Source organism: Dendrobates tinctorius, unplaced genomic scaffold (genome assembly GCF_039654945.1).
Source record: "Dendrobates tinctorius isolate UK_male_01 unplaced genomic scaffold, ASM3965494v1 ptg000117l, whole genome shotgun sequence".
NCBI classification, from domain to species: Eukaryota; Metazoa; Chordata; class Amphibia; order Anura; family Dendrobatidae; genus Dendrobates; species Dendrobates tinctorius.
Window position 1 is genome coordinate 8949236 of NW_027361785.1, and position 26084 is coordinate 8975319.

General features: G+C 45.9%; 1 protein-coding gene across 1 annotated transcript in view; it reads right to left on the minus strand.

The window, feature by feature from the left end:
* The window catches only part of CFAP97D2 (CFAP97 domain containing 2), a 142704-nt gene extending 123258 nt beyond the window's left edge, over positions 1–19446 (minus strand). Inside the window, exon 1 of the mRNA XM_073590519.1 lies at positions 19222–19446. Coding sequence (XP_073446620.1) covers positions 19222–19224 — 3 coding nt within the window. The 5' untranslated portion in view covers positions 19225–19446. The remainder of the gene's footprint in view (positions 1–19221) is intronic.
* Between the last annotated feature and the right edge of the window lie 6638 nt (positions 19447–26084).

A 26084-nucleotide genomic window follows, 5' to 3' on the forward strand; every position in this document is an offset into this window, starting at 1 on the left:
AGGAAGAACAAAGACGAAAGAATCTAATTAATAAAAATAATGGAGAAAGAGAAACCAATCACAAACTAAAATGTTTCTATACTAATGCACAAAGCATGGGCAACAAACAAGGAGAATTGGAACTACTAACACAGGAACAGAAATATGATGTAATTGGAATCACTGAAACTTGGTGGGACAATACACATGATTGGAATACAAGACTAGAAGGATACAACTTATTTGCAAGAAATAGACTTGATAAACGAGGAGGGGGTGTCGCATTGTATGTTCGAAACGCGTATATCTGCACAGAGATTGAAGCTTCAGAGACTGGGAGTTATGTGGAAACTGTTTGGGTAAGAATACAAGGACAGAACAATGGAAAGGACACCATTGTAGGCATTTACTACAGGCCGCCTGTGCAAGCCGAAGATATAGATGAACTCTTTATGCATCAGATGGCCAAGTTCTCCAAAAAATATGACATAGTTGTCATGGGAGATTTCAACTATCCAGACATTTGTTGGGAATCTCTCTCAGGCAAAACTAACAGGTCAAGGAAATTCTTATCCTCTCTTGCTGACAACTTTATCTTCCAAAAGGTAAGGGAGAAAACAAGGGGAACTGCTACCTTGGATCTAATCCTTATAAACAGGGAGGAAATGGTTGAGGAGGTAAAAGTGGCTGGGACCCTAGGAGGTAGCGACCATGCTATTTTAGAATTTTGGATTACTAGAGGTGGAAGACCTGTGAAGACTCAGACGTCAAGGTTAGATTTCAGAAAGGCAGATTTTAAGGGATTCAGAAAGAGAATTGGAGGGATCCAATGGCTGGATATCCTTAAAGACAAAAATGTCCAGGAAGGATGGGAAATCTTGAAAAATGAAATTCTCAAAGCACAGTTGTTAACAATTCCGAAAAGAGGGAAGAATAGGAAGCATTTAAGGAAACCAGGATGGATGAACACAGAACTTAAGCACATGCTAAAAAGGAAGAAAAAAATGTTTATAAAATGGAAAGAGGGAGGCATATCTAAAGAAGAATATAATGCTGTCTGCAGAACCTGCAGGGCACAAATCAGATTATCTAAAGCTGAAAATGAACTGAGGCTTGCAAGAGATGTCAAAAGCAATAATAAAGGATTTTGGGGATATGTCAAAAGTAAAAGAAAAGTCAAAGATGCTATAGGATTTTTACAGGATGAAAATGATGAAATGGTAAGACAGGATGTTGAGAAGGCTGAACTTTTAAATTCCTATTTTGCATCTGTTTTCTCTCAGAAAGGAAATGCAACATCAACTGTTATTCACTGTCCTATTAAGGGAATAGAAGAATCCAGGATATCTATAAACAGAAAGATAGTGAGGAAACACTTAGCTAACCTAAATGAATTCAAGTTTCCAGGTCCAGATGAATTACACCCCAGAGTACTGAAGGAGATAGCAGAAGAAATTTTTGAACCCCTCTCCATAATCTTTGAAAATTCTTGGAGAACAGGAGAAGTGCCAGAAGACTGGAGAAGAGCAAATGTTGTTCCTATCTTCAAAAAGGGGAAGAAGGTGGACCCAGGCAACTATAGGCCGGTGAGTCTGACTTCTATACCAGGAAAGATCTTTGAACAAATTATTAAACAACATGTATGTCAATACCTGGATAAGAATGAAGTGATTAAACAGAGTCAGCATGGGTTTGTAACTAATAAGTCATGTCAGACTAACTTAATTTCCTTCTATGACGGTATCACTGATTGGGTGGATCAAGGAAATGCTGTAGATATAGTATATCTTGACTTCAGCAAAGCATTTGACAAAGTCTCTCATACAATCCTTATTGAAAAAATGACTAAGTATGGAATGGACAAGGCAACTGTTAGGTGGATTCATAACTGGCTTAGTGATCGGACCCAAAGAGTGGTCGTAAATGGCTGCACATCCAGTTGGAAGAATGTCTCAAGTGGGGTACCACAGGGCTCTGTCCTGGGCCCTGTATTGTTCAACATCTTTATCAACGATTTAGATGAAGGAATTGAGGGTAAACTGATTAAATTTGCTGATGACACAAAGCTAGGAGGGATAGCTAATACTAGAGAAGAGAGAGAGAGGATTCAAAAAGATTTAAATAAACTGGAGAAGTGGGCAGCAACTAACAGAATGGTTTTTAACAGGGAGAAATGCAAAGTACTACATCTGGGCAATAAAAATGAAAAAAGCATATATAGAATGGGAGGAATAGGGCTAAGTGACAGCACATGTGAAAAAGACTTGGGTATACTAATAGATCACAGACTGAATATGAGTCAACAGTGTGATGCAGCAGCAAAAAAGGCAAATGCAATTCTAGGATGTATTAACAGAAGCATACAGTCTAGATCACGTGAAGTCATTATTTCCCTCTACTCCTCTTTGGTCAGACCTCATCTGGAATATTGTGTCCAGTTTTGGGCACCACATATTAAAAAAAAAGACATCAACAAACTGGAGCAAGTTCAGAAAAGAGCGACCAGAATGGTGACCGGTCTGCAAACCCTGTCTTATGAGGAAAGGTTGCAGGATTTGGGAATGTTTAGTTTGCAAAAGAGAAGACTGAGAGGAGACTTAATAGCTGTCTACAAATATCTAAAGGGATGTCACATTGTAGAAGGATCAACTTTATTCTCATTTGCACAAGGAAAGACTAGAAGCAATGGGATGAAACTGAATGGGAAGAGACACAGATTAGATATTAGAAAAAACTTTTTGACAGTTAGAGTGATCAATGAGTGGAACAGGCTGCCACGAGAAGTGGTGAGTTCTCCTTCAATGGAAGTCTTCAAACAGAGGCTGGACAGACATCTGACTGGGATGATTTAGCGAATCCTGCTTTGAGCAGGGGGTTGGACCAGATGGCCCAGGAGGTCCCTTCCAACTCTACGATTCTATGATTCTATGATTATCTTTTTATTTTCCCGTTATGCCAGAAAGGCTCTGTTTACTTTGCTGAACCCTGTGGTGCTTCATGCTGTTCCACAATAAACCAGCAGGTGTTTACCATGAGAAGTGTTCCTGTGTCTACCTTGGAAAGCAGCTGAGTGAGTCAACCCCTTACATGAGCAAGATCTATTTTTGATTCATAGACTACAGAAAAGCTTTTGACTGTGTTGACCATCAGAAACTTTGGCATATCATGAAGTATATGGGTGAGCTAAACCATCTGGTCAGCCTCATTAGGAAACTTCACATCAACCAAAAAGCAACAGTCGGAATGAAACACAGCAACACAGGTATGGTGCAAAATAGATCAAGGCGTTAGACAAGACTGCATCCTGTCACCAATTCTCTTCAATTTATATGCAGAAGATATTTTCAGGAAGGCTCAGTTTGGGTCAGGAACAAACTGATCCCTCATACACATCACACACTTACCTGAGACAATTTAGCAGAATTTTATTGGAGCTGCAAAATCTGGATTGGAGTATGGAAGCGGCCATTCTGACACAAGTTCTTTGGACGCTCCTTATTCCAAGACCCAAAATCCAGTCCAACAAAAAAAAACCTCTCAGTAATGTGACGATTGTAAACGTCACTTCTCAGACCGTGGGGCAGTGGAGTCAAGAGGCCAGGGGTCAAATACTAAGAGAGTTCGTCATAAACAGAGGGGCAAAACAATGGACTAAACAGGTTACAGTCCGAGGATGTAGCGGATAGAGATAAAGGAGCAAGGCAAATCCCTGGTCAAAGGCAAGGTGCAAGGTCCGGCAGAAAAATATCAGAGTAACAGAGCACTAGAAAACAAGGCACACACACCACCGAGATAAAGCTACGACTGGCAAGGATCTAACCAGAAAACTAGTCAGGCAATCCTTCAGAACATGGGACACCTTTATGAAACCCTTTAGGTCTGACATAAATGTGTGGCTGGGCAGTCACACACAATACTGACAACCCTGCACGCCCCTACCACTGATTGGGCTGTCACTCACAATTCTTTATTGGATTAAAAGCCTTTTTTATGGATGAAGCAAGTGATGGTCTTTTCCTGGAGTTTCTGCTTTTTTGACCGTGCACTAAGGAGGTGAGCTTATTACTGTTATGTTCTCTGTCACTCACAATACTGACAGCCCAGCACGCATCTGCCTCTGATTGGGGGACTGGGCTGTCATTCACAAAGCTGACATGCCTGCATGCCCCTACTTTCTATAGGGCGGCTGAGCTATCACTCACTGCATCCCTAGGACCTCGTGAATATAGTGATAAGTAAAGTGGTGTTACTGGACCTTCATTCCAGGACTTACATCACCGAGGCCAGCCAGCTCGATAAAACATACTGTACCTCCCATCTAAGACTTTTCCACCTCACTTGCTGCAATGAATAAAGCTTTGGATGGGAAGTTTGAGACCTCCATTCTGCAACTGTGGCGCCCCTGAGGGTTCAGTTGCCACAGAGGTACTGCACCTCACCCAGAGGTGTGGTATCCCACTTCCCAGGTAAGGGAGAGACACCCAACCACACTAAGAACACCTGACAAGTACTCTTACACTCACCTCACACTTAAGGGCCTGTCACACTAAGCGATATCGCTAGCAATATCGCTATAACTTGTGACGTTATAGCGATATTGCTAGCGATATCGCTGTGTTTGATACTTGCCTACGACCTGCTCCCCCGCTGGTTACCGCTGATCGCGCGAGAATGTCCTGGACTGCTTCTCATCGTCAGCTTCCTGCGGCACTTCCTGTGGAGAGATGAGCGATGAGCGTGGAGCCAGGCGGGAGGACGCATGATCGCCTAGTGTGACAGGTAAGTAGCGACCCCCGTCCCCAGCGATGTTGCTGGTGAGATCTGCCTGTGTGGCAGCTCACCAGCGACCACTTAGCGATGTACCAGCGATCCTGACCGCGTCATATCGCTGGTCGGGATCGCTGGTACATCGCTAAGTGTGACAGTACCTTTAGGCCTCTTTCACACATCAGGTTTTCGCCGTCAGGCACAATCCGGCACTTTTGACAAAAACCGGATCCGGCGAAATGCAATGCCGGATCCGGTTTCCCCCCCCCATTGACTTGCATTAGCGCCGGATCGTGCCGGATGGCCATGCGTTTCATCCGGTTTTCGCCGGATCCGGCAATGTGTCGCAATCCGGCGTCTGGAAAAAACGGCTACTGTAACGTTTTTTGTCTCCGGCGAAAAAGCCGGACACGCCGGATCCGGCGTGTCCGGCTTTTTCACACAATGAAAGCCTATGAGCGCTGCAATGCGCCGGATCCAGTTTTTTGGGTCTGAGCATGCTCAGTAGCTCTGCCCACAAGACACATATATAAAAGCATGACAGTGGGACCCTCAGCCACACCCAACATGCCACCCAAGACAGCAACCAGGCGCAAGAGAAGGCAGGAGACCACTGCAGCAGCACCATCAGCACCACCACCACCCCAAATGGAGCAGCATGCTGAACAACGGGAGGGGAGTCCAGCAGCAGATGAGACGGTAATTATCAAATCCCCCATTCCTCCAAACTAGGGCCATGGAATATCAAGATATTCATTGGCCCTTTGTTTCTCTTTATTCAACAGCCGCGCAAGAGATGCAGCAGTGACAGCTCTTGCAGCAGCAGTAGCACCACCCACAGGCATGGAGTCTGGCCAGCAGGAAGACAGCACATCTTCTTCTGGGAGCCCTCCCTCGCATCGTCAGCGTTTGACAGTAAGTTTTTATTTCCAAAATCCATCATCTCTGTAATATATGTCTATTCATTGCCTTTTATTTCAAAACAGGAATCACAAGCTGAAGAGGAGCTCCCAGAAGAAGAAGGAAGGGGTGGACAGACACCTGGAGTGGGCTCACAATTGGTAAGTTTTTTGCATCAAACGCAGAAACACAACATCACACTACACACAACACATAGAAAACAATGTTCTGCAGACCACACACAGCAAACAAATGCCTACATCCAAACACAAGTTTTTTTTCTTTTCTTCTCTAGTCTGACCAATCTGGTGCTCGGCCAAGAGGTCCTCGCAGTGCCTCCCAGGGTCATCGGCGACAGCAACGCGGCGGTCACCAGCGTGTAAGTATAATATTTAAGTGAAATTTTGGTACACTTTTTATTTCATGTCTTAAGTGTGGTGACTAATTTTGCTATTTTTCTCTTTTACTTTAACAGCCATCACAGCGTGCTCCCGACTCAGACGGTGAGGATGGAGGAATTGATGTGGACCACCTCATCGATCTCGTCAGAGAAAGGGAGCCGCTATGGAATATGGCTGACCGCCGCCATGCTGACCTGATTGTTACCCGACGGCTCTGGGAGGAAATCTGTTCGCTCCTTGTGGACCGCTGGGAGAACCTCGATGCTCGGGCCCAGATTAAAGAGCGTAAGTATATACAGTACCAGTTGCTTGATGTAAACCAGTGTTTCCCGAACTCCATTCCTCGTGGTCCCCACGGATCATGTGTTCAGGATTTCTATTTACTATGGAAATCCTGAAAACATGACCCCTGGGGACCATGAGGACTGGAGTTTGGGAAACACTGATGTTGTATACTAACCACTTTGTCCTTTCTCGTTTCAGGGGACAGAATTGTGAAGCGGTGGCGGTCTGTGAGGGATCGTTTCAAGGAGTTCAATAAAGAGATGCGGGCCCCGAGTGGATCTGGAGGACGCAGAAGCAAGTACAAGTACGCACGAGCCCTGTCGTTCCTCCGGGATACAATGGTCACCAGAAGGTAAATATTACACGCCACATGTGAAAAAAAAAAAATGTTTAGATGTGACAATTTTTTTTCAGCCAGGGCCATACCATGTCACTATTTTAATTGTTTTTTTTTTCTCTTTATTCCACAGCACGGTGAGCAGCACTCGGGAGCCTGCACGATTGGACCCTTCTGAGGCGATCCCTGAGGAGACCGGCACCGAGGGACACTTCGACCGCCCCGGTACATCTGCACCTTCCCAGCCTTCCCACACATTCGACCCATCTGTCCCATCCACCAGCACAGGAGCATCGTGGCCGCCTACATTACATGAAGCTGCTGGTGAGGAGATCGCTTTCCCTTTACCCCACCCTTCTGCCCCTGCCACCTCTAGTACACCTGCGGGTACTGGGCGGCAGCGGTAGAGGGGTCAGGAAAAGACTTATGCGCCAGAGTTCTTGCATCTGAATGCATCTTTCCAGAACTGTCTAAAAGTCTTGTCAGAGCAAATCTCCGCAGGCTTTCAGCAGATCAACTCCACCACTCTGGAGTTGAAGACCCTTCTGCAAACCATGCATTCAGAAGCAAGATCTTCGCCAAACCACACCTTTTTCAGGTCTGTTGTGGAGCGCATGGAAACGCTCTCTCCTACCCAGCAGATGCATGTAATGCATTCATGCCACGGTGCTCTCCAGCACGTTACCTCCCAACCTCCTCCTCCCACCCCATTAGTTTCTGCACCCCCTCCAGCCACTTTCCATCCTCCCCCTCCTATTACATACCAGCAACCCCCCCAGTACCAGCAACCCCCCCAGTACCAGACATCTCCCCACTTCCAGCAACCTGCCCCGTACCAAACTCCTTCCCCATACAACTTGCCTTCAACATCATCTGCTCCTACAGTCCCTGCCCAACCCTCCACTCCACCGCCCACCACCTCTTCTGCCTCCCACATGTCCACCCATTCTGTAGCTTTTTCCACACCTTCACCTCTAACTGTTCCTTCCCCACCACGATCCCAGTCCTCTCTCCACACTCCCAGTGTCAAAGTGTCCCGCAGCCCCTCCAGCAGTATTTCCACCCCACACTACACAGATTTGTAATGTGTGTTTTTTAATAAAAAATGCCCATTGGGTTTAAAACCTTTATTAAAGTTTTTTGCACTTTAAAAACATTTTACAAAAAAAAAAAATATTTTAAATAAAAGTTAAATTATCGTTTCACAATGGTTGTCTGTCATTTCTTTCTGCGGCGAGGTATGTTTAAAAAAAAAAAAAGGTTAAATACAGGGTATTTCAAAGGTAAAAAGGTATTCAAAACCAGGTGTATAACTGTGGGTAAATTTTAGCTTTTTGCCACAGTTGTGTTCCTGGTTGTGTTTGAAGCAAAGTATTTCACCTAAAAAGTTGTGTTTATTGTTGGTGATTTCCTATCAATGTACACAACTTTTGTTAAAAGGTAAAATACTTTGCATAAAACACAACCAGGTACACACCTGTGGCCTAAAGCTAAAAATAGAGACCATGACATGATAGCCAACTTTGGTTGGCAAAGGTATATACTGTTGGTACAGAAGGTACACAAGTTTGGTTAAGGGCACAAATCTTTCACACTCTGTCATCCTGCCAGTGTACTCTGCCTTGAGGTGACATAAAGTATAGTGCAAAATTGTCCCTCATTACTGAAACCGTCACAGAACTTCTAGTGGTAATGTCATGGTAATCTTGCAAGGTGGTTTCTTCAGAGGTGTCCTCAATGGACATGGGTTCCTTGCAGATAACAAAATTGTGGAGTACCACGCAAGCTTCGATCACCTCGTCCACAGTTTCTGTCTTGAGGTTGATCGCAGTCAATAGGACCCGCCATTTGGCTGTCAGAATACCAAAGGTACATTCAACCATTCTTCTTGCTCTTGTGAGGCGGTAATTAAAAATGCGTTTTGTTCTTGACAATCCTCTGCTACCGTACGGTTTCAAAAGGTGTTCTGACAGCTGGAAGGCTTCATCCCCTACACAGACAAATGGCATAGGTGGACCAGATGTTTGCGGCAGCGGTCTAGGGGGTGGGAACTAGAAGGTGTTTCCATACAGTTTACGCCCCATGGCAGACAGTTTGAAAACTTGAGAGTCATTGGAGCGGCCATAGGCCCCAATATCAACAGCAATAAATTTGTATTCCGCGTCAGCGATGGCCATGAGGACAATGGAAAAATATTTCTTGTAATTGAAATATTCCGATCCCGATCCGGCTGGCTTTACAATGCGGATATGTTTCCCGTCCACAGCGCCCAAGCAGTTGGGAAACTGACATATCTGTTGAAACTTTTCTGAAATTTCAATCCACCTCTCTGTTGTGGGCTCTGGTAAAAACTCTTCAGCTAAGGAGTCCCACAGTGCACGGCATGTGTACTTCACTATTCCAGATATGGTGGAAATCCCGAGTCTGTACTGGAAATGCAGTGACGAAAGGGATTCTCCAGTTGCAAGAAATCTGTGGGGAATTAAAAAACAACCAATTAGTTTAAAATCACAGCATTACATACCAAAACTCAGCTATAACACTTGGAGATACAAACTACCACCAACAAGATTGCTGTGAAAGTGTGCTCTGATGCGAGCACATCCAATAAATGTGGCTTACCTTAAAGTCACCATCAGACGCTCTGCGGGTGAAACAGAGAAGCGGCAATAGGTGTCCGCTTTTCTTATGAGGTGTGCAATGCACTCCACCAAGTAATCAAAATTCTCCATTTTCATCCGAACATATCCAAAAAATTTATCCGGGTTTCATCTAAGGTCCATGCAGAGTGTAGAATAGACCCCACGCGTCATTCTCTTGGCTGTGATGGGGTGGATCCACAAACGTTGTCTACGATGCCTGATGCGCTGCTGTCTCGCTCTCTCCTTCTCCAGAACAATCACCCTCAAACGATTTGCCTCCGCTGTAAAATCTGCCAAATTCTTCAAAATATTTCCAATCACAACATCCATCTTCGCCAGTAACTTGCTCTTCTCTCCAACCTGCACTTTCTCCTCTACAACCTGTCAAAGTAGGGCTGTAGGAACACAGTATATATAGTTTTTCAGTAGCCAATCCCGTTCGGAAGGCCACAAGGGCCGATTTTAAAAACCGGATCCGGCGTAATCCGTCGAAAAACGGATCGAAAACCGGATGAGACGGATCCGGTTTTGTCTGTCAAGAGCAAGACGGATCCGGCAGAAAAACGGATCCGTCACATCCGGTTTTACAAAACATTTGCCGGATCCGGCGCTCCGGCACGACGCCGGATCACGCCTGACGCCGAAAACCTGATGTGTGAAAGTAGCCTTACACTATGGCCAGACAGGGATTGACTTGCCCTGTTTGGATAGGAATGGGTGCTGGGAGGTGGGCGGAGCTTGTAGGCTGAGAGCAGAAGGGGAAGTGAGAGAGATTCTCCTTAGGGGGAGGAAGTGAAGGGACGTGTGGTCCAGCAGCTCCTATGCTGGAGGAGCTGCTGGGGGAAGATAAGGAAAGGCAGGAAGGTTCCCTGGAAGAGGGAAGGGATTCTAGAGGCACGGAATAGGCAGAGGCCACCCGTGGGGCTCGTTCCACGCTGATAGCCATCAGTTGGAGGAATCAGGTCGCAGAAGGGACTCGGCCCCTTAGCCTAGTGGAGTGGAACTAAGGACATAACTAGCAAAGTCGACAGCTGTGGTCACTTTAGGGGCCACAGCCACTATCCACAGTTATCTCGCCGGAAAGGCAGCAAGGAGTAGGATCAAGGAAACGAATTGTGCACGTTATCCGACAGGATCCGCAGCTGCTAGCCTGGGACACTGACTGTGAGGTGTTGCGTAGGAGAAGGCGGGAAAAGCAACACAGTGAGATGGCCAGAAAAGGTACATATTGAGCGGAGTGCTGGAAAGGTGTACTCTATCCGTCTGGGAAGTTTGCTGGACTCCTGGCCTGAAGGACGCAGCACCAAGTGGGCATCTGCATGCAACTGAACTGTGAGTAAACTATCAGAACTGCACTCAGCTGTGTCATTGCCTTCTTCCTGCGCCAACCCACTCAGCACTGCTACATCTCTGTGCCTAACACTACACCATCTACTTCAACTCCTACTATTACTGCCCTGGGGCTACAGCTCTACCTGTGGGGAGGTATTACATCTCTGCTGCCTTATACCATCTGTCCCAGAGGATCTGCCTGCAGCGTCTGCTTAACCCCTTCGTTGCCGAGCACCACAGGTGGCGTCACGTATCATCCACCAATAAACTTTATTCAGCCACGTTTCACCCCTTTTGCATGGACGCCCAGGGCCACGGACCGGGTCACCGCCACCGTGACACGTCCCTCTGAGACACCGGCCCGGTACCGAGTAACCCCACTGCCCTGGTGGGCGATCCACAACTATCCTACTAGCTTTTATTTGAATGAGATATGGAGAATTCAGAGGTGGAAGCTCAGTCTAACATGACAAAACTATCAGGTTGAACAAGAATGGATCCTGTAAGTATTCCACCATATGCACCAAAATGTGCTTTTAATGCCATGATGTCCACATAAATTTTGACATGGGTCATAAGTCTGAGCTCCTTCCAAAACTGCAATGTTTAAGAATTGAGACCAGTGAATTTCATCCTCTAGATTTGCTAAACAATTGACTACACTTTCTGTATGCATCCAAATAAATTGAATTGTGTCCCACCACAAAAGCAGATACTTTTGAATTATTTTTGGATATGAATCGCTTCATCAGGACATTTACACTAAATAAACATTTCAGTATTCAAAATAAGAAAAAATTGCTTGCTACCAATTTTGCTTTGGAACTATGGGTTGATGCTTCCCCACAACAACAAAGGTTTAAGGTTGTTATAACCAAAATTTAATTTCACCATTGAGGAAGTCCTTTAGAAATGTTCTATCATTTAATAAAAGAAATTACGGTTAGTTATTTTTCTCAAAATATAGGCAAGTATAACCTCACTCAAAGGACGGTTGGTTAGAAATCTCAAATCCAATAATCAAATTATGATATGAGCTGCTCATAAGGGGAAGATGTGGTCATCATGGACCTGTCAGCCTACATTAATGAAGGACTCAGAATACTGGGTGATTATCATTTTATCATCAATTGTGAGCCCCATCAGGGACAGTGTCAATAATGTCTGCATAGCGCTGTGGAATTAATAGCGCTATATAAATGAGTAAAATAAATAAATAAATAAAAACTCCCTCAGGATCCCTCTCATTTGTATTATCAATAATATCTTAAATTGTTCGAGACAGCCAATCAATTAGGAATATTCAATGAAAAAGAAAATTATTTTCTTTCTATTAAAAAATATCAAATAACTCACTTTTATTTCTTACCCAAAATCTATAAAAGTCTCACTCATCTGCCTGGTCGACTGATCATATCAGGCATTAATTCCATCACAGCCAATTTGTCTCATTAGATACCGTAGATTTCCACCCTTTTGTTATGAATTTTGCATCCTATTTATGTGACTCGTCTCATTTGATAATATTCTCAGTCAACTTAGTCTTGCTTCTAACTACTCATTTCTTCAACTAGATGTTACTTCCCTGTACACTAATATTAAACATGATCTGGGATTGTCAGCTGTTGAGTAGTATCTCAAACAAGATAATTCCTTACCTGATGTACAAGTTCAATTTATTCTACAAAGTATATTTTTTATATTGAAACACAATACGCTTACATTTGAGGGTGTGTCCTATCGGCAGTTGAGGGGTTGCGCGATGGGGACTCATTTCACCCCAAGTTAGGCAAATTTATTTACTGTATGGGGCATTTCAAGTTCCTATGCATCTCCTAGTCTCACCTCCCGGTTTTCCAGAAGAAATATTGATGGCCTATTTTTCATTTGTCAATATAGACATAGAAAAAATTGCACCTATTTTTTATGAGGATTTTGAAAAAGAAGCTAGAATTTTACAGAAAAGATTTAAAGAGAAAAAATATCTCAAAGAGATTCTCAAGGATGGCTGTAACTGTACAAAAATACTTAATCTAAAGATCCTGAACTGGATAATAAAATAAAATATAGCTTTATTACCACTTTTGAAAATCCCATAAGAATATCAGATCAATGCTAACAAAATATTGGCCGATAATTAAAAATGATCCTGTTCTATCCAGTATTATACCTTAGAACCCCAAATTCATTTTTCACCAAAATAAAAATTTAAGAAAATCAGCTTGCACCTAGTAGAATAAGACCTATACTTACAGCTGATCCAACTGCTAGCGGATCCTCTACTAATATAGTGGGATCATACTGTTGTGGAGGCACAAGTGTTTTTGCCGTAAAATAAGATCATCCTGTAAAGAATATTAATCCGCTAACACTGGAGTCAGTTATCCTATTGTAGGAGGAGAGGCCTCCGCCGAGTACCCGGGCCGAAACCGAGGGGACCATCTTCCAGGTTCCTGGGGTATCTGTTTCCAGGGAGCAGAGCTAGGGGATGGACTGCTGAGACTGACAGGGCAGTTGGAGGAGGAATCCAGAGAAGAGGGGCGGAGAGGGCCAGACTGTGTGAGTCAGCAGAACTAGGGAGAAGGAGGTGGAGACTTGGGGAGGGCCAGAGAGCGAGAGCCACGAGCAGCTTCCAGAGAAGAGGACAGCGACAGGAGGGAGACTCTCGGTGGACCGCAGGCAGACGGCGCCGAGCTTACCGACAAAAGAAGACTGCTGCCTCACTCCAGCTCTGGGCTGCGGCCTACTCGCAGCCGTCCGCGGCCGACGCCGCCTCACTTCAGCTTGCGGCTGCGGCCTCCTCGCTGCTGCCCGCAGCCATCACTGCTTCACTCCTGACCATGGCGGTGACTCCTCCTTTGCCACCCGCAGCTGCCACCGCCCCGCTCCAGTCCGCGGTAGAGACTGGGCCTGTGCCTGCTGCGGATCCTCCAGTGCGGCCTCAGACTGCGCCTGTGGCCTATCAACTGCCACTTATCACCGCCGCTGCCAGTCCCTGTCAGGGAGTTGCGGCCTCCACTCTCCCACTCCCAGGCAGTATCCCGCTGCCTCCGTTGGGGGACATCCCGCCAAAGAACTCTCCGCGGGCCTGTTGTGCCCCTACCCCTCCTGGGCGTCGGAACGCCTGAAGACTACGCCAGATCTTCAGCGGCTGGGCCCAGTGGCTGCGACGCAGACACACCGTGGAACAGAATGTCGAGGGACGTCAAGACGGATAAGTGATACATAGTGACTAAGGACCCGTAGTCGGCCATTCTGCGGCCATATAGTGACCAGTCTTTGCCGGATTGGTCGTGTTCTCCCAATCCTTGTTTATGTGTATTGGCTCCCTGCGAGGACAACTACTGTTATTCTGTTGGTTGCGTAACAATAGCCCTAACGGCATTTATCTATAAAAGTTAACATTTAAAGTCATTTCTGTCTCGCGTCTCGTCACTGCATCCTGCGTACCTGCTATTACCACACTATACTTCAAGATCTCAATTCTAACTCTAACTATGTCATCTATTTGCTCCAATGTAGCTGTACACAGTTGACGTACATAGGCAGGACAATTCAAGCAATCCAGAATAGGATGAATAAACACCGTTATAACATCAGGAATGGCGTGACCAATCACAGTGTCTCTAGACATTTTCCACTTGAACATCATAAGGACCCCATCAACCTCACATTAATCCTATTAGAGCAGATATCCAATGATATACCCAACAGATACCAGAGACTTAACAACAGGGAATCATATAGAATTTTCAAACTAGGTACTTTAGCCCCTGATGGACTGAATGAATGTATTGAAAACACAAAATAATTCCTATCCCTCCTCCCTCATCCTTCTATCGCCCTTTTTCCTTTTCTCTTGATATGCTACAACCGCTTACCCACTTGGCATTTATATATAAATGAATTAAGTAGTATTTGCATAAAAGAATTATTTCATGTCCAAAAACATAAAAAACTATCCATGAAAACTAGTATTATGCGATAATGGAACATGCACACTTATCTTAATTATCTTAATCTGATGTTACATATACTGTGTATATTGTATATATACTGTATCACTTGAGGATCAGTAAAGTATCCACTTTTTTTCACATTTAATTTGAGTGCTGCCTATTTTTTTTTACTTTATATATATATATATATATACACACACACACACACAGGGTGGGCCATTTGTATGGATACACGTAAATAAAATGGGAATGGTTGGTGATATCAACTTCCTGTTTGTGGCACATTAGTAGCAAAAGAAATGCTAGCACAGGCTTCCAGTATCCATTGTTTCTGATGCTGCACATCTCGTATCTTCACAGCATAGACAATTGCCTTCAGATGACCCCAAAGATAAAAGGCTAAAGGGGTCAGATCGGGAGACCTTGGTGGATATTCAACTGGCCCACGACGACCAATCCACTTTCCAGGAAACTGTTCATGTAGGAATGCTCGGACCTGACACCCATAATTGATGGTATGGTGTGGTATATGGGGTACAAAGATAGTGGGGTCATTCTTCATCCTCAATGCCACTGGATATATGAAATTGCTACATGATGATGTGTTGCCCACTTTATGCACTGAAGATGGCATGTTCCCTGAGTTTTTCCAGCAAGATGGTGCACCAACACATTATGGGGGTCAGGTCCGAGCATTCCTACAAGGAATCTGACCACCTTAGACTAGCATTTCTTCTGCAGTGTTGCCATCATTGTGTCAAAAGTGGGAGAAGAGGGTTGCATTGACATTCCAACACAATGGGCAGCACTTTGAACACATTTTATAAGTGGTCATAAACTTGTAAATAACTCATGAAATAATAAAGTTACATTAAAACCAAGCACACCATTGTTTTTCCTGTGAAATTCTCAATAGGTTTGATGTGTCACATGACCCTCTTCCCATTGAAAAAAATAAACTTGGATCCAAAATGTCAGACTTCAAAATGGCCACCATGGTCACCCCCATCTTGAAAAGTTTCCCCCCTCCCATATACTAATGGGCCACAAACAGGAAGTTGATATCACGCACCATTCCCATTTTATTTAGGTGTATCTTTATAAATGTCCCTCTCCTTGCTCTCTATACTGGATACCATGGTGTGGTGCCAATTTTAGGCCCCCGATCTCAGACTTTCCACCTCTTATGCAGATAGTGTTGAGATTTTGGGATAGAAATCGGGGAAGACTGAGACTTTGTAACATTCCGAGTAGACTGGGCCCCCTCTTTGACAATATTGCTTTCCCTCCAGCAGTGGACAGTACTGCGTTTCTATGCTGGAGATCTGTCGATTGGGTGAGACTGGGCCAGGTGGCGGACAGACTCTCTGGGCTCTCCACTGTGGGGGGGGCTGCGGGACACCTGCCATAGCAAATCGCTATCTTGGCTTGAATTCGCTCAGTTGAAGGACTTCCTTTCGGGTATTTCCTTTAACACATCGACCCGATGTGAGTCCTTGATGCTGGCTGCGGAGGGTCCTACCCACACAGTCTCCTTGCTTTACAGTTTGATCCTGGAAATGTTATCTATTGACACCCCCAGCTTTATTACAGCTTGGGAGAGAGATCTGCGGATCACCCTCTCTGAAGCAGACCGTCTGAAGATCTTTACCCTTACCCACAAGACCTCTATCTCATGCAGATCACAAGAGAAAAATTATAAAATATTAACGCGTTGGTATAGGTGTCCTGTGCTCCTCCATAAAATAAATCCTGCAGTTTCAAACTTATGCTGGAGATGTGACAATGAGGAGGGGTCTATGCTTCGTATATGGTGGTTTTGCAGTCTTCTACGTGCATTTTGGGAAGCTGTTTTTGGAGCCTCTCGCATGATGACGGGCGTTCGCTGTGAGTCATCAACTCAAATAGCTCTCCTTTCACTAATTCCTGGGTCTATAACAACCATAAAGAAAGGAATTATGAGGTTCTGCTTAGTAGCGGCCAGAACAATTATTCCCCGGTACTGGGGAGCGACAAGGGTTCCGTCTGCGGTGGAGTGGGTGTCCAAGATGGATAGAGTGAACCGAATGGAGTCGCTGATGGCTCAAGATGACGAATCTGTGACCGAGCGGGGACTAATGTGGTTCCTCTGGGAGACATTCAAGGAGAGTTCGGAGATTCTGGGCTGGTTAACTGAGTTTCCATAATTTTCGTAGTGTAGCTGGGACCGAGGTTGGTTTAGTTCCCCCTCCCCTTCCCCCATTTCTTACCCACTTTCTCTCTTCTCTTTCCCTCTTCTTGACTTTATTTCTCTATATCTGCCTTTTTCCTACACAATCTCAGAATGATTAGTCCAAAGGTTACTAAAATGTGAATGGACATGACATGTCTGATTTGAGATATCTAGGATTACAAGCTTGTTTTGTCCCTCACAATGTTGTATCTTACCTGTCTGTATATTCTGATGTATTCATATGTATATCATCTTTCTGGATTGTTGTACGTTATTTTGAAAAGTTTAATAAACACATTTATGGAAAAAAAAAATAAATGTCCCACCCTGTATTATATATAACTAGCTGAAGAGCCCAGCGCTGCCCGGGCATAGTAACTAACTAAGGTTAACAAATAACAAATTATAATGATTATATCTATATATATAAAGCTGAGTGTAAAGCCCAGCCCACTCCGCATAGCCACATTCACTATAATATCCCACATCATCCTATCAGCCAGAGCTACCGGACTAATACTCCTAATATCCCACATTGCCCCGTCAGCCACAGCCACCGGACTACTACCCCTAATATCCCACATCATCCTATCAGCCAGAGCCACCGGACTAATACTCCTATTATCCCACATTGCCCCGTCAGCCAGAGCCACCGGACTACTACCCCTAATATCCCACATGATCCCGTCAGCCTGGGGTCAGAATCAGAGCGCTGAGTGGAACGGTCCTAACTTCCATACCGGGGATCCCTTAAACAGAGGCCTGGTGTCAGAACCAGAGCGATGAGTGGATTTGTCCTGACTTCCATACCAATGATCCCTTTAATAGAAGCCTGGGGTGAGAATCAGAGCACTGAGGGATTTACCCTAACTTCCATACCGATGATCCCATTAAGAGAGGCCTGGGGTCAGTACCAAAGCACAGAGTGGATTTGCCCTCACTTCCATACCGGGGAGCCCTTTAAGAGGGGCCTTGGGTCAGAACCAGAGCGCTGAGTGGATTTGTCCTCACTTTCATACCGGGGATCCCTTTAAGAGAGACTGGGATCAGAACCAGAGCGTTGAGTGGATTTGCCGTGACTTGCATACCAATGATCCCTTTAATAGAACCCTGGGATCAGAATCAGAGTGTTAAGGGATTTGCCCTAACTTCCATACAGGAGATCCCTTTAAGAGAGCCTGGGATCAGAACCAAAGCGCTGGATGGAATTGCCCTGACTTCCATACCGGAGATGCCTTTAAGAAAGGCCTGGGGTCAGTACCAAAGCGCAGAGTGGATTTGCCCTAACTTCCTTACTGGGGATCTCTTTAAGAGACCCTGGGGTCAGAACCACAGAGCTGAGTGGAACGGTCCTAACTTCCATACCAGGGATCCCTTTAAGAGAGGCCTGGGGTCAAAACCAAAGCCCTGGATGGATTTGCTCTGACTTCCATACCAATGATCCCTTTAAGAGGGAAGATGTGCCTAAGGGATGGAGGATGTGTGATGGGGATATGGGCATGGAGGGGGGGGATTCATTTCTGTCATGTGCTCTCTGCTCATTTCAGGGGGCAGACAATGGCTGGGAGCTTATGTTCCCGGGGATGCTACTATATATTTCTCCCACCACGTCAGTGTCTGCTGAGGTGTTGTCAAGTGGGAAAACTGTTGGTCATAGCAACCGGTCACAGCTCAGCTTCTTTTAACCAGCTCTGGTGAAATTAGAGATGCTTAGTGATTGTTTGCAAGGAGAACTGTTGCTCATAGCAACCAATCACAGCTCAGCTTCTTTTGAACAGCTCCGGTGAAATGAAAGATGCTTCATGATTGTTTGGTGACCCACACACATATTCATTTTTATATATAGAGATGGAGGAATATACTGTATATATTAAATCAGATTTAGATACATGTACATATTCCATTATCTCATAATACTAGTTTTCATGGATAGTTTTTTTTCATGTTTTTGGAAATGAAATAATTCTTCTTTTATGCAAATAATTAATTTTCCTCAATTTATGTTTTTTTTAACTGTAATTGTTAAAATTAAATGTGAAATTTGTACTTTCATTTTTTTGTAATTGTGTGTATATTTATATGTAATTGTTACAATTTTATTATCCACCAATTATGTTATCTTATGTAAGGATTGACCCCAATAAAAGGTCAAGAACGACATCCTGATTTTTATGTGCCTGATGAAGTCAGACTGACTCTGAAACGTGTTAAATACCCGACAGCATTTTTGGTCTCCCGTTGTGAGGCCGCGCTCATGAAATCACGCTTTTTCTGTCTACATTGGCCTCTTGATTCCCAACGATCCCTCAGGATTCCGTGGCAGTAGCATCAGCCCACGGGAGTTGGAGTATTGCGCTAACACCAGTGTTGTGCCTGCAGCATGTGTCAAGTTGAGTTCATTACTTACCATTGCCACTGTTCAGTGCTGGTGGTATTGCACTTATGAGCGCTCTTTTTCCTTTCCTTCTGTATCCTAATAGAGGCACACCACAAATGACTTGTGAATCAGGAATGATTAAATCAGGAAGACAGATCTGCTCATCTCTACTACGAAAGCTAGGGTCACACCACCGTTTTTTCTCTCGGCCGATTATGCAAATGACCCTCTAATCAAACTGATCAGAGTATGCAGGGGCGCACCTATAATGAGGCGAGTTGAGCCAGCCGCCTCAGATGCTGTGCACAGGGAGCTGCATTATGCGTTCTGCTACCTGCAGCACCTACAATTTAGCCTCTGCATGCTGGTGCTGCGGTAGCGTGCAGAGGCTTGTAATTGATGAGGTCACATGAGGGAAGGAGTCAGGGTCCCCTGATCATGTGACCCCTGACTCCTCCCCTCCTGTGACCTCATCACAGGTCCTGTGGCACAGCTCTCAGTGTGTGCAGCCAGACTCTGCTGTGCTGGTTGCCATGGTGCTGGATGAGTAAGTTTATGTGTGAGGTCAGGGGGGTTTACAGGGTGGATGTAGCAGAGCCATGCGTGTGCGAGATGTACGGAGCAAAGCCATGTGTGTATGTGGTGTACAGAGCGGAGCCACGCATGTACGAGGTGTACGGAGAATAGCCACGCGCGTGCGAGGTGTACGGAGCAGCACCATGTGTGTACAAGGTGTACAGAGCGGAGCCGCTTGTGTGTGAGGTGTATGGAGCGGAGCCATGTGTGTACAAGGTGTACGGAGCAGAGCCGCGCGTTTATGGAGTGGAGGGCGCGTGTACGAGGTGTGCGGAGCCGCGTGTGCGAGGTGTACGGAGCAGAGCCATGTGTGTACAAGGTGGACAGAGCGGAGCCGCTTGTGTGTGAGGTGTACGGAGCAGAGCCGTGTGTACAAGGTGTACGGAGCCACGCGTGTGCGATGTGTATGGAGCGGAACCGCGCGTGTGCGAGGTGTACGGAGCAGAGCTGTGCGTGTGCGAGGTGTACGAGGTGTACGGAGCAGAGATGTGTGCGAGGTGTAAGGAGCGGAGATGTGTACGAGCTGCGTGTGTACGAGGTGTACGGAGCAGAGCTGTGTGTGTACGAGGTGTACGGAGCGGAGCCACGGGTGTACGGGGTATACGGAGCGGAGCCGTGTGTGTATGGGGTGTACAAAACGGAGCCCTGTGTGTGCGAAGTGTACGGAGCTGAGCCGTGTGTGTATGGAGCGGAGCAGAGCCGTGTGTGTACAGAGCAGAGCTGCGTGTGTACGAAGTGTATTGAGCAAAGCCGCATGTGTACAAGGTTTACGGAGTGGAGCCATGTGTGTACTGAGTGGAGCTGAGTGTGTGCGAGGTGTACAGAGCGGAGCCATGTGTGTACGAGGCATAAAAAGCGGGACCGTGTGTGTATGAGGTGTGTGGAGCCATACGTGTACAAGCATTCATACCTCCCAGCGGGACAGTCCCGATTTTGAGAGAGAGTCTGCCCCCCTGCCCCAGCCGGGAGCTTACTTTCCGACGGACACAGGAGTACACGATGGAGCCCCGAGGAGCACTTTAAAATTTGCACGTGACGTTCCACAAGAAGTGACGTGCTAGAAGCTGACCGGAAATTAGGTAATTTCGAGAGGAGATTGTGACGGAACCATGGAGGCACTTCAGGGAATGCTTCAAATCCATCACCGTGTCCTCCTCCAACAGCGTGGACAGCGGGATCGCATTGGACTCGGGGATGCCAGCCATGTGAGAGGATCATGATATGTCCTGCATCGGGAGGCTCAGGTGGGCATTACAATGGGAGCTGGGCTGCTATAGTATCTTCATAGAATCTTTCTCTCTGTTCTTTCTTTCTCTCTCTAATCTTTCTTTTTTTCTTTCTCGCTCTCTCTGTTCTCTTTCCTCTCTCCCTTCTTTCATTCCCCTCTTTCTTTCTCTCTCTTCTTTCTTGCTTTCCCCTTTCTTTCTCTCTGTTTTATTTTCTCTCTCTCTCTATCTCTGTTCTTTCTTTTCCTCAGTACCAGTTAGTGTGCCCACAGTACCAGTAAAATAAGAAACAAGAGGGGTAGGAAACTAGGTGGCACTGGTCACATTGAGCCTCTCATACTTTTTACTGGTGTATAATCATATGCCCTGAGCACCCCCATAAAGTGGGCCAGCGCCAGACAACAGGGTACAAACAAATCACTTTTACTGTCAGTCCAAGTGGACAATTATATACATAAAGTTAATGATGTCCCTGTGCCAAGCAGTGCAGAGAATCAGAATACACTGAGGACCAGAGCAGCGGGGTATGGGGAGAAGAATTATATGGGGCCCATTATGCTGTATGAAGTAATATATGGTGCCCATTATACTGTATGAAGTAATATATGGGGCCCATTATACTGTATGAAGTAATATATGGTGCCCTTTATGCTGCATGAAGTAATATATGGGGCCCATTATGCTGTATGAAGTAATATATGGGGCCCAATATACTGTATGAAGTAATATATGGGGCCTATTATACTGTATGGAGCATTATATGGGGCCCATAATATTGTATGCAGAAATATATGGGACCCATAATACTGTATGGAGCATTATGTGGGGATAGGGGATGACTTTCTGTTTGTTGTGGATCTGACCGCTGGGACCCCTATGATCCTAGGAAACGTAGCTTTGAAGAGCACCATGTAAATGGGGCTGTGGTCAATCATACGCACTGTGGTGCCATTCACATGTGGCTCTTCAAATAACTCCTTTAAGAGAGTGATGAGGGGTAAGCAAAAATTCACTGATCGGGGTGAGGAGTGTTATAGTTTGTGGGCTGGTGGGATTTGGGTGGCAGGGCTGCTTTTTTGTCCCAGTCCGGCCCTGTGCCAGGCCTACCATTGCCATTAATGACCCTTGTTCTGGATACTTCTGTGTTCTTGTATATGCATGTGATGGCGCTGACATCCTTTTGTTTGGACCTTTTTTCTATTTATCTAAATCAAAATGTCCACTATTGTACTCAGTTTTACAGGATTATTATTATTATTTATTTTTATAGCACCATTGATTCCATGGTGCTGTACAGGAGAAGGGGATACATACAAATTACTGATATCACTTACAGTAAACAAACTAACAATCACAGACTGATATAGAGGGGAGAGAGGACCCTGCCCTTTTGGGCTTACATTCTACAGGATGGTGGGGAAGGAGACAGTAGGTTAGGGGGTTGCAGCAGCTCCAGTGATGGTGAGTCGGTAGCTCCAGTAGTGGTGAGGAGGCAGCGGGGGATCATTGCAGGCTGTAAGCTTTCCTGAAGAGATGGGTTTTCAGGTTCCGTCTGATGGATTCGATTGTGGTTGATAGTCAGACGTGTTGAAGCAAAGAATTCCAGAGGATGGGGCTATTCGGGAGAAGTCTTGGAGGAGGTTGTGTGAGGAGCGAATAAGTGTGGAAGAGAGAAGGAGGTCTTGAGAGGACCGGAGATTACGTGAGGGAAGGTATCGGGAGATTAGTTCAGAGACATATGGGGGAGACAGGTTATAGAAGGCCTTGTAGGTCAGTATTAGTAATTTGATTTGGATACGCTGAGGGAATGGGAGCCAGTGAAGAGATTTGCAGAGGGGATAAGCGGAGAAGTAGCGAGGAGAGAGATGAATTAGTCGGGCGGCAGAGTTAAGGATGGACTGGAAAGGTGCGAGGGTGTTAGCAGGGAGGCCACAGAAAAGGATGTTGTAATAGTCGAGGCGGGAGATGATGAGGGCATGTCCAAGCATTTTAGTAGAATGAGGGTTGAGGAAGGGACGGATTCTGGAAATATTTTAGAGCTGGAGGCGGCAGGAGGTGGAGAGAGCTTGGATGTGCGGTTTGAAGGACAGGGCAGAGTCAAGGGTTACTCCGAGGCAGCGGACCTCCGGTACGGGGGAAAGCGTGATGTCGTCAATTGTTATAGATAAGTTGGGTAAGGAAGATCTGTGAGATGGGAGAAAGATGATCAGTTCAGATTTGTCTACATTGAGTTTGAGGAAGCGAGAGGAGAAGGAGGATATGGCTGATAGACACTCTGGGATTCTGGAGAGCAGAGAGGTGATGTCTGGGCCAGAGAGGTAGATCTGAGTATCATCGGCATAAAGGTGGTACTGGAATCCATGGGACTTTATGAGTTGCCCCAGGTCAAGTGTATAGATTGAGAAGAGTAGGGGTCCTAGAACAGAGCCTTGGGGGACTCCAACAGAGAGAGGGTGGGGTGAGAAGGTAGTGTGGGAGTGGGAGATGCTGAATGTGCGGTTGGAAAGGTATGAGGAGATCCAGGATAGGGCGAGGTCTTTGATGCCAAAGGAGGAGAGGATCTGTAGTAGGAGGCAGTGGTCAACTGTGTCGAAAGCAGAGGACAGGTCTAGAAGGTTGAGTATAGAGTATTGTCCGTTATCTTTGGCTGTAAGTAGGTCATTGGTAATTTTGGTCAGGGCTGTCTCAGTGGAATGATGGGGACGGAAACTAGATAGTAGATTGTCGAAGAGCAAGTTAGATGAGAGGTGGGAGGAAAGGTCAGCGTGGACATGCTGTTCAAGGAGTTTAGAAGCGAATGGGAGCAGCGATATTGGGCGATAGCTGGACATGGCTGTTGGGTCAAGAGTTGGCTTTTTAAGGATAGGCGTGATTGTGGCATGTTTGAAAGCAGAAGGGAAGGTACCGGAAGTGATAGGTTGAAGAGGTGGGTTAGGGATGGGATAAGAGTGGTGGCGAGGTTGGGGAGGAGGTGGGATGGTATGGGGTCGAGTGCACAAGTGATGAGGTGTGATTTGGAGAGAAGATGAGCAAGCTCCCCTTCAGTGATGTTGGATAAGGAGATTATGGGGTTTGGGCATTGGTCTGGTATACAAAGGGGTTGTGGTGGTTGAATAATAAAGACTTGCCTTGTTTGGTCGATCTTATTTTTGAAGTGCGCGGCAAAGTCCTCAGCAGAGATTAGGGAAGTTGGAGGGGGCAGTGGTGGGCGGAGGAGAGAGTTAAAAGTATTGAACAACTGATTGGGGTTGTGGGATAAGGAAGATACAAGGGATGTAAAGTAGGCTTGTTTAGCAGAGGTGAGGGCAGATTTGAATGTAAGTGTTGCTTGTCTGAGTGCAGTGAAGTCGTCTTGGGAATGCGTTTTCTTCCAGCGCCGTTCAGCAATTCTGAATGCTTGCCGAAGCTTTTTAGTGGTGTTATTGTGCCAGGGTTGTCTATTGATTCGTCGCACTCTGTTGTGCATGACAGGGGCGAGTCGATGGCTGATGAAAGAGTGGCATTGTAGAAACTAGTGGCAGTGTCTGTGTCGTGGAGTGAAGATATAGAGGACAGTGGTAGGATAGAGACAGAGTATGTGAGTGTCTAGATGTGCACGGTTTCTGCGGGGGTGCGCATGTTGCTGGACAGGGGTGACAGGTGAGGTGGACAGTGATGAGAAAAAGAGTAGATGGTGGTCAGATAGAGGGAGAGGGGAGGTTGTGAAGTTAGATAGGGAGCAGAGACGGGTGAAGACCAGGTCTGTGTGTCCGTCTGTGTGGGTGGCTGAGGAGGACCACTGAGTAAGTCCAAAAGATGAAGTGAGCGACAGGAGTTTTGAGGCTGCTGACTGGTGGGTGTCAATGGGGATGTTGAAGTCACCCATGATGATGGTGGTAATGTCAGCAGAGAGAAAATGAAGGAGCCAGCAAGAGAATTGGTCAATGAAGGCAGTGGTTGAGCCTGGAGGTCGGTATATGACGATATAGCCACTTGGAGGTTGTAGGGAGAGTAGATGCGGACAGAGTGGACTTCAGAAGAGGGTAGGACAAGGGAAGGAAGAGGTGGGATTGGATTGAAGGTGCAATTGGAAGAAAGGAGAAGGCCCACTCCTCCACCATGTCTGTTGCCAGGGCGAGGAGTGTGGGTGAAGTGGAGGCCGCCATAGCGCAGCAGGGGAGGCAGTGTCGGTGGGTGTCAGCCATGTTTCAGTGAGGCCAAGGAAGGAAAAATTGCGAGAGGTAAAGAGGTCGTGAATCACATGGAGTTTATTGCAGATGGAGCGGGCATTCCAGAGTGATCCAGAGAGAGGGAGGTGAGTGGTGGGCGTCAAGGGCATGTATTTGAGGTGGGAAAGATTTCTGGTATTTGTGTTGGTTTGGGAACGATAGAAGGGGGTAATAATGGGAGGTATGGGCTGTGGGGGTCCAGGGTTGGGAGATATGTCACCAGCAGTGAGGAGAAGCAGAGAGAGGCAGAGCAGGTGGGAGGAGAGTTGGCGATTTGTTTTGTGGGTTATTAGGAGAGATCTAAAGTTGAGGAGCAGGTCAGCGGATGAGGTCAGGTGGGGGAGCAAGAGAGAAGGAGAGATTATTACTTGGTTAGAGGGTGCTGGGGTCTGTGGATAGCGAAGGAGAGTCAGGAGTAATGGAGGCAAAGCCATTAAAGCATATTTCAGCATGGTAAGAGTAAGTGTGGAGCTAACAGAAAAAAATGTATATTTTAACAGAGATTAGGCGTACCTTCTGGCTCATGTCTGGCATATTTCTATAGTTATCCTTTGTAAGGTAGCACTGTTATTCAAGTAGGGGATACTCGCTTAGCCGCCACAAAACCAGATCCGGCATGGGTTTTCCATTAAACAATTATAGTCCATGCGGTTTATTCAGCATCATAAACCCACAGCAGTAACATAAAGTTCATCACATCAGCATAGCGTCCATGACAGAGTTCAGCTCTGTAACCCCAGTGGTCACCCAGGTAAGGCATACACAGGCTCTTCAGCCTCAGTTATCTCACCCACGTCAGGGTTTCCTCATGACTGCTTCACTTCATCATGCTGCAGACGTCCATTCCCTCCAGGGAATCATCAGGTACGGGCAGCCATTCAAC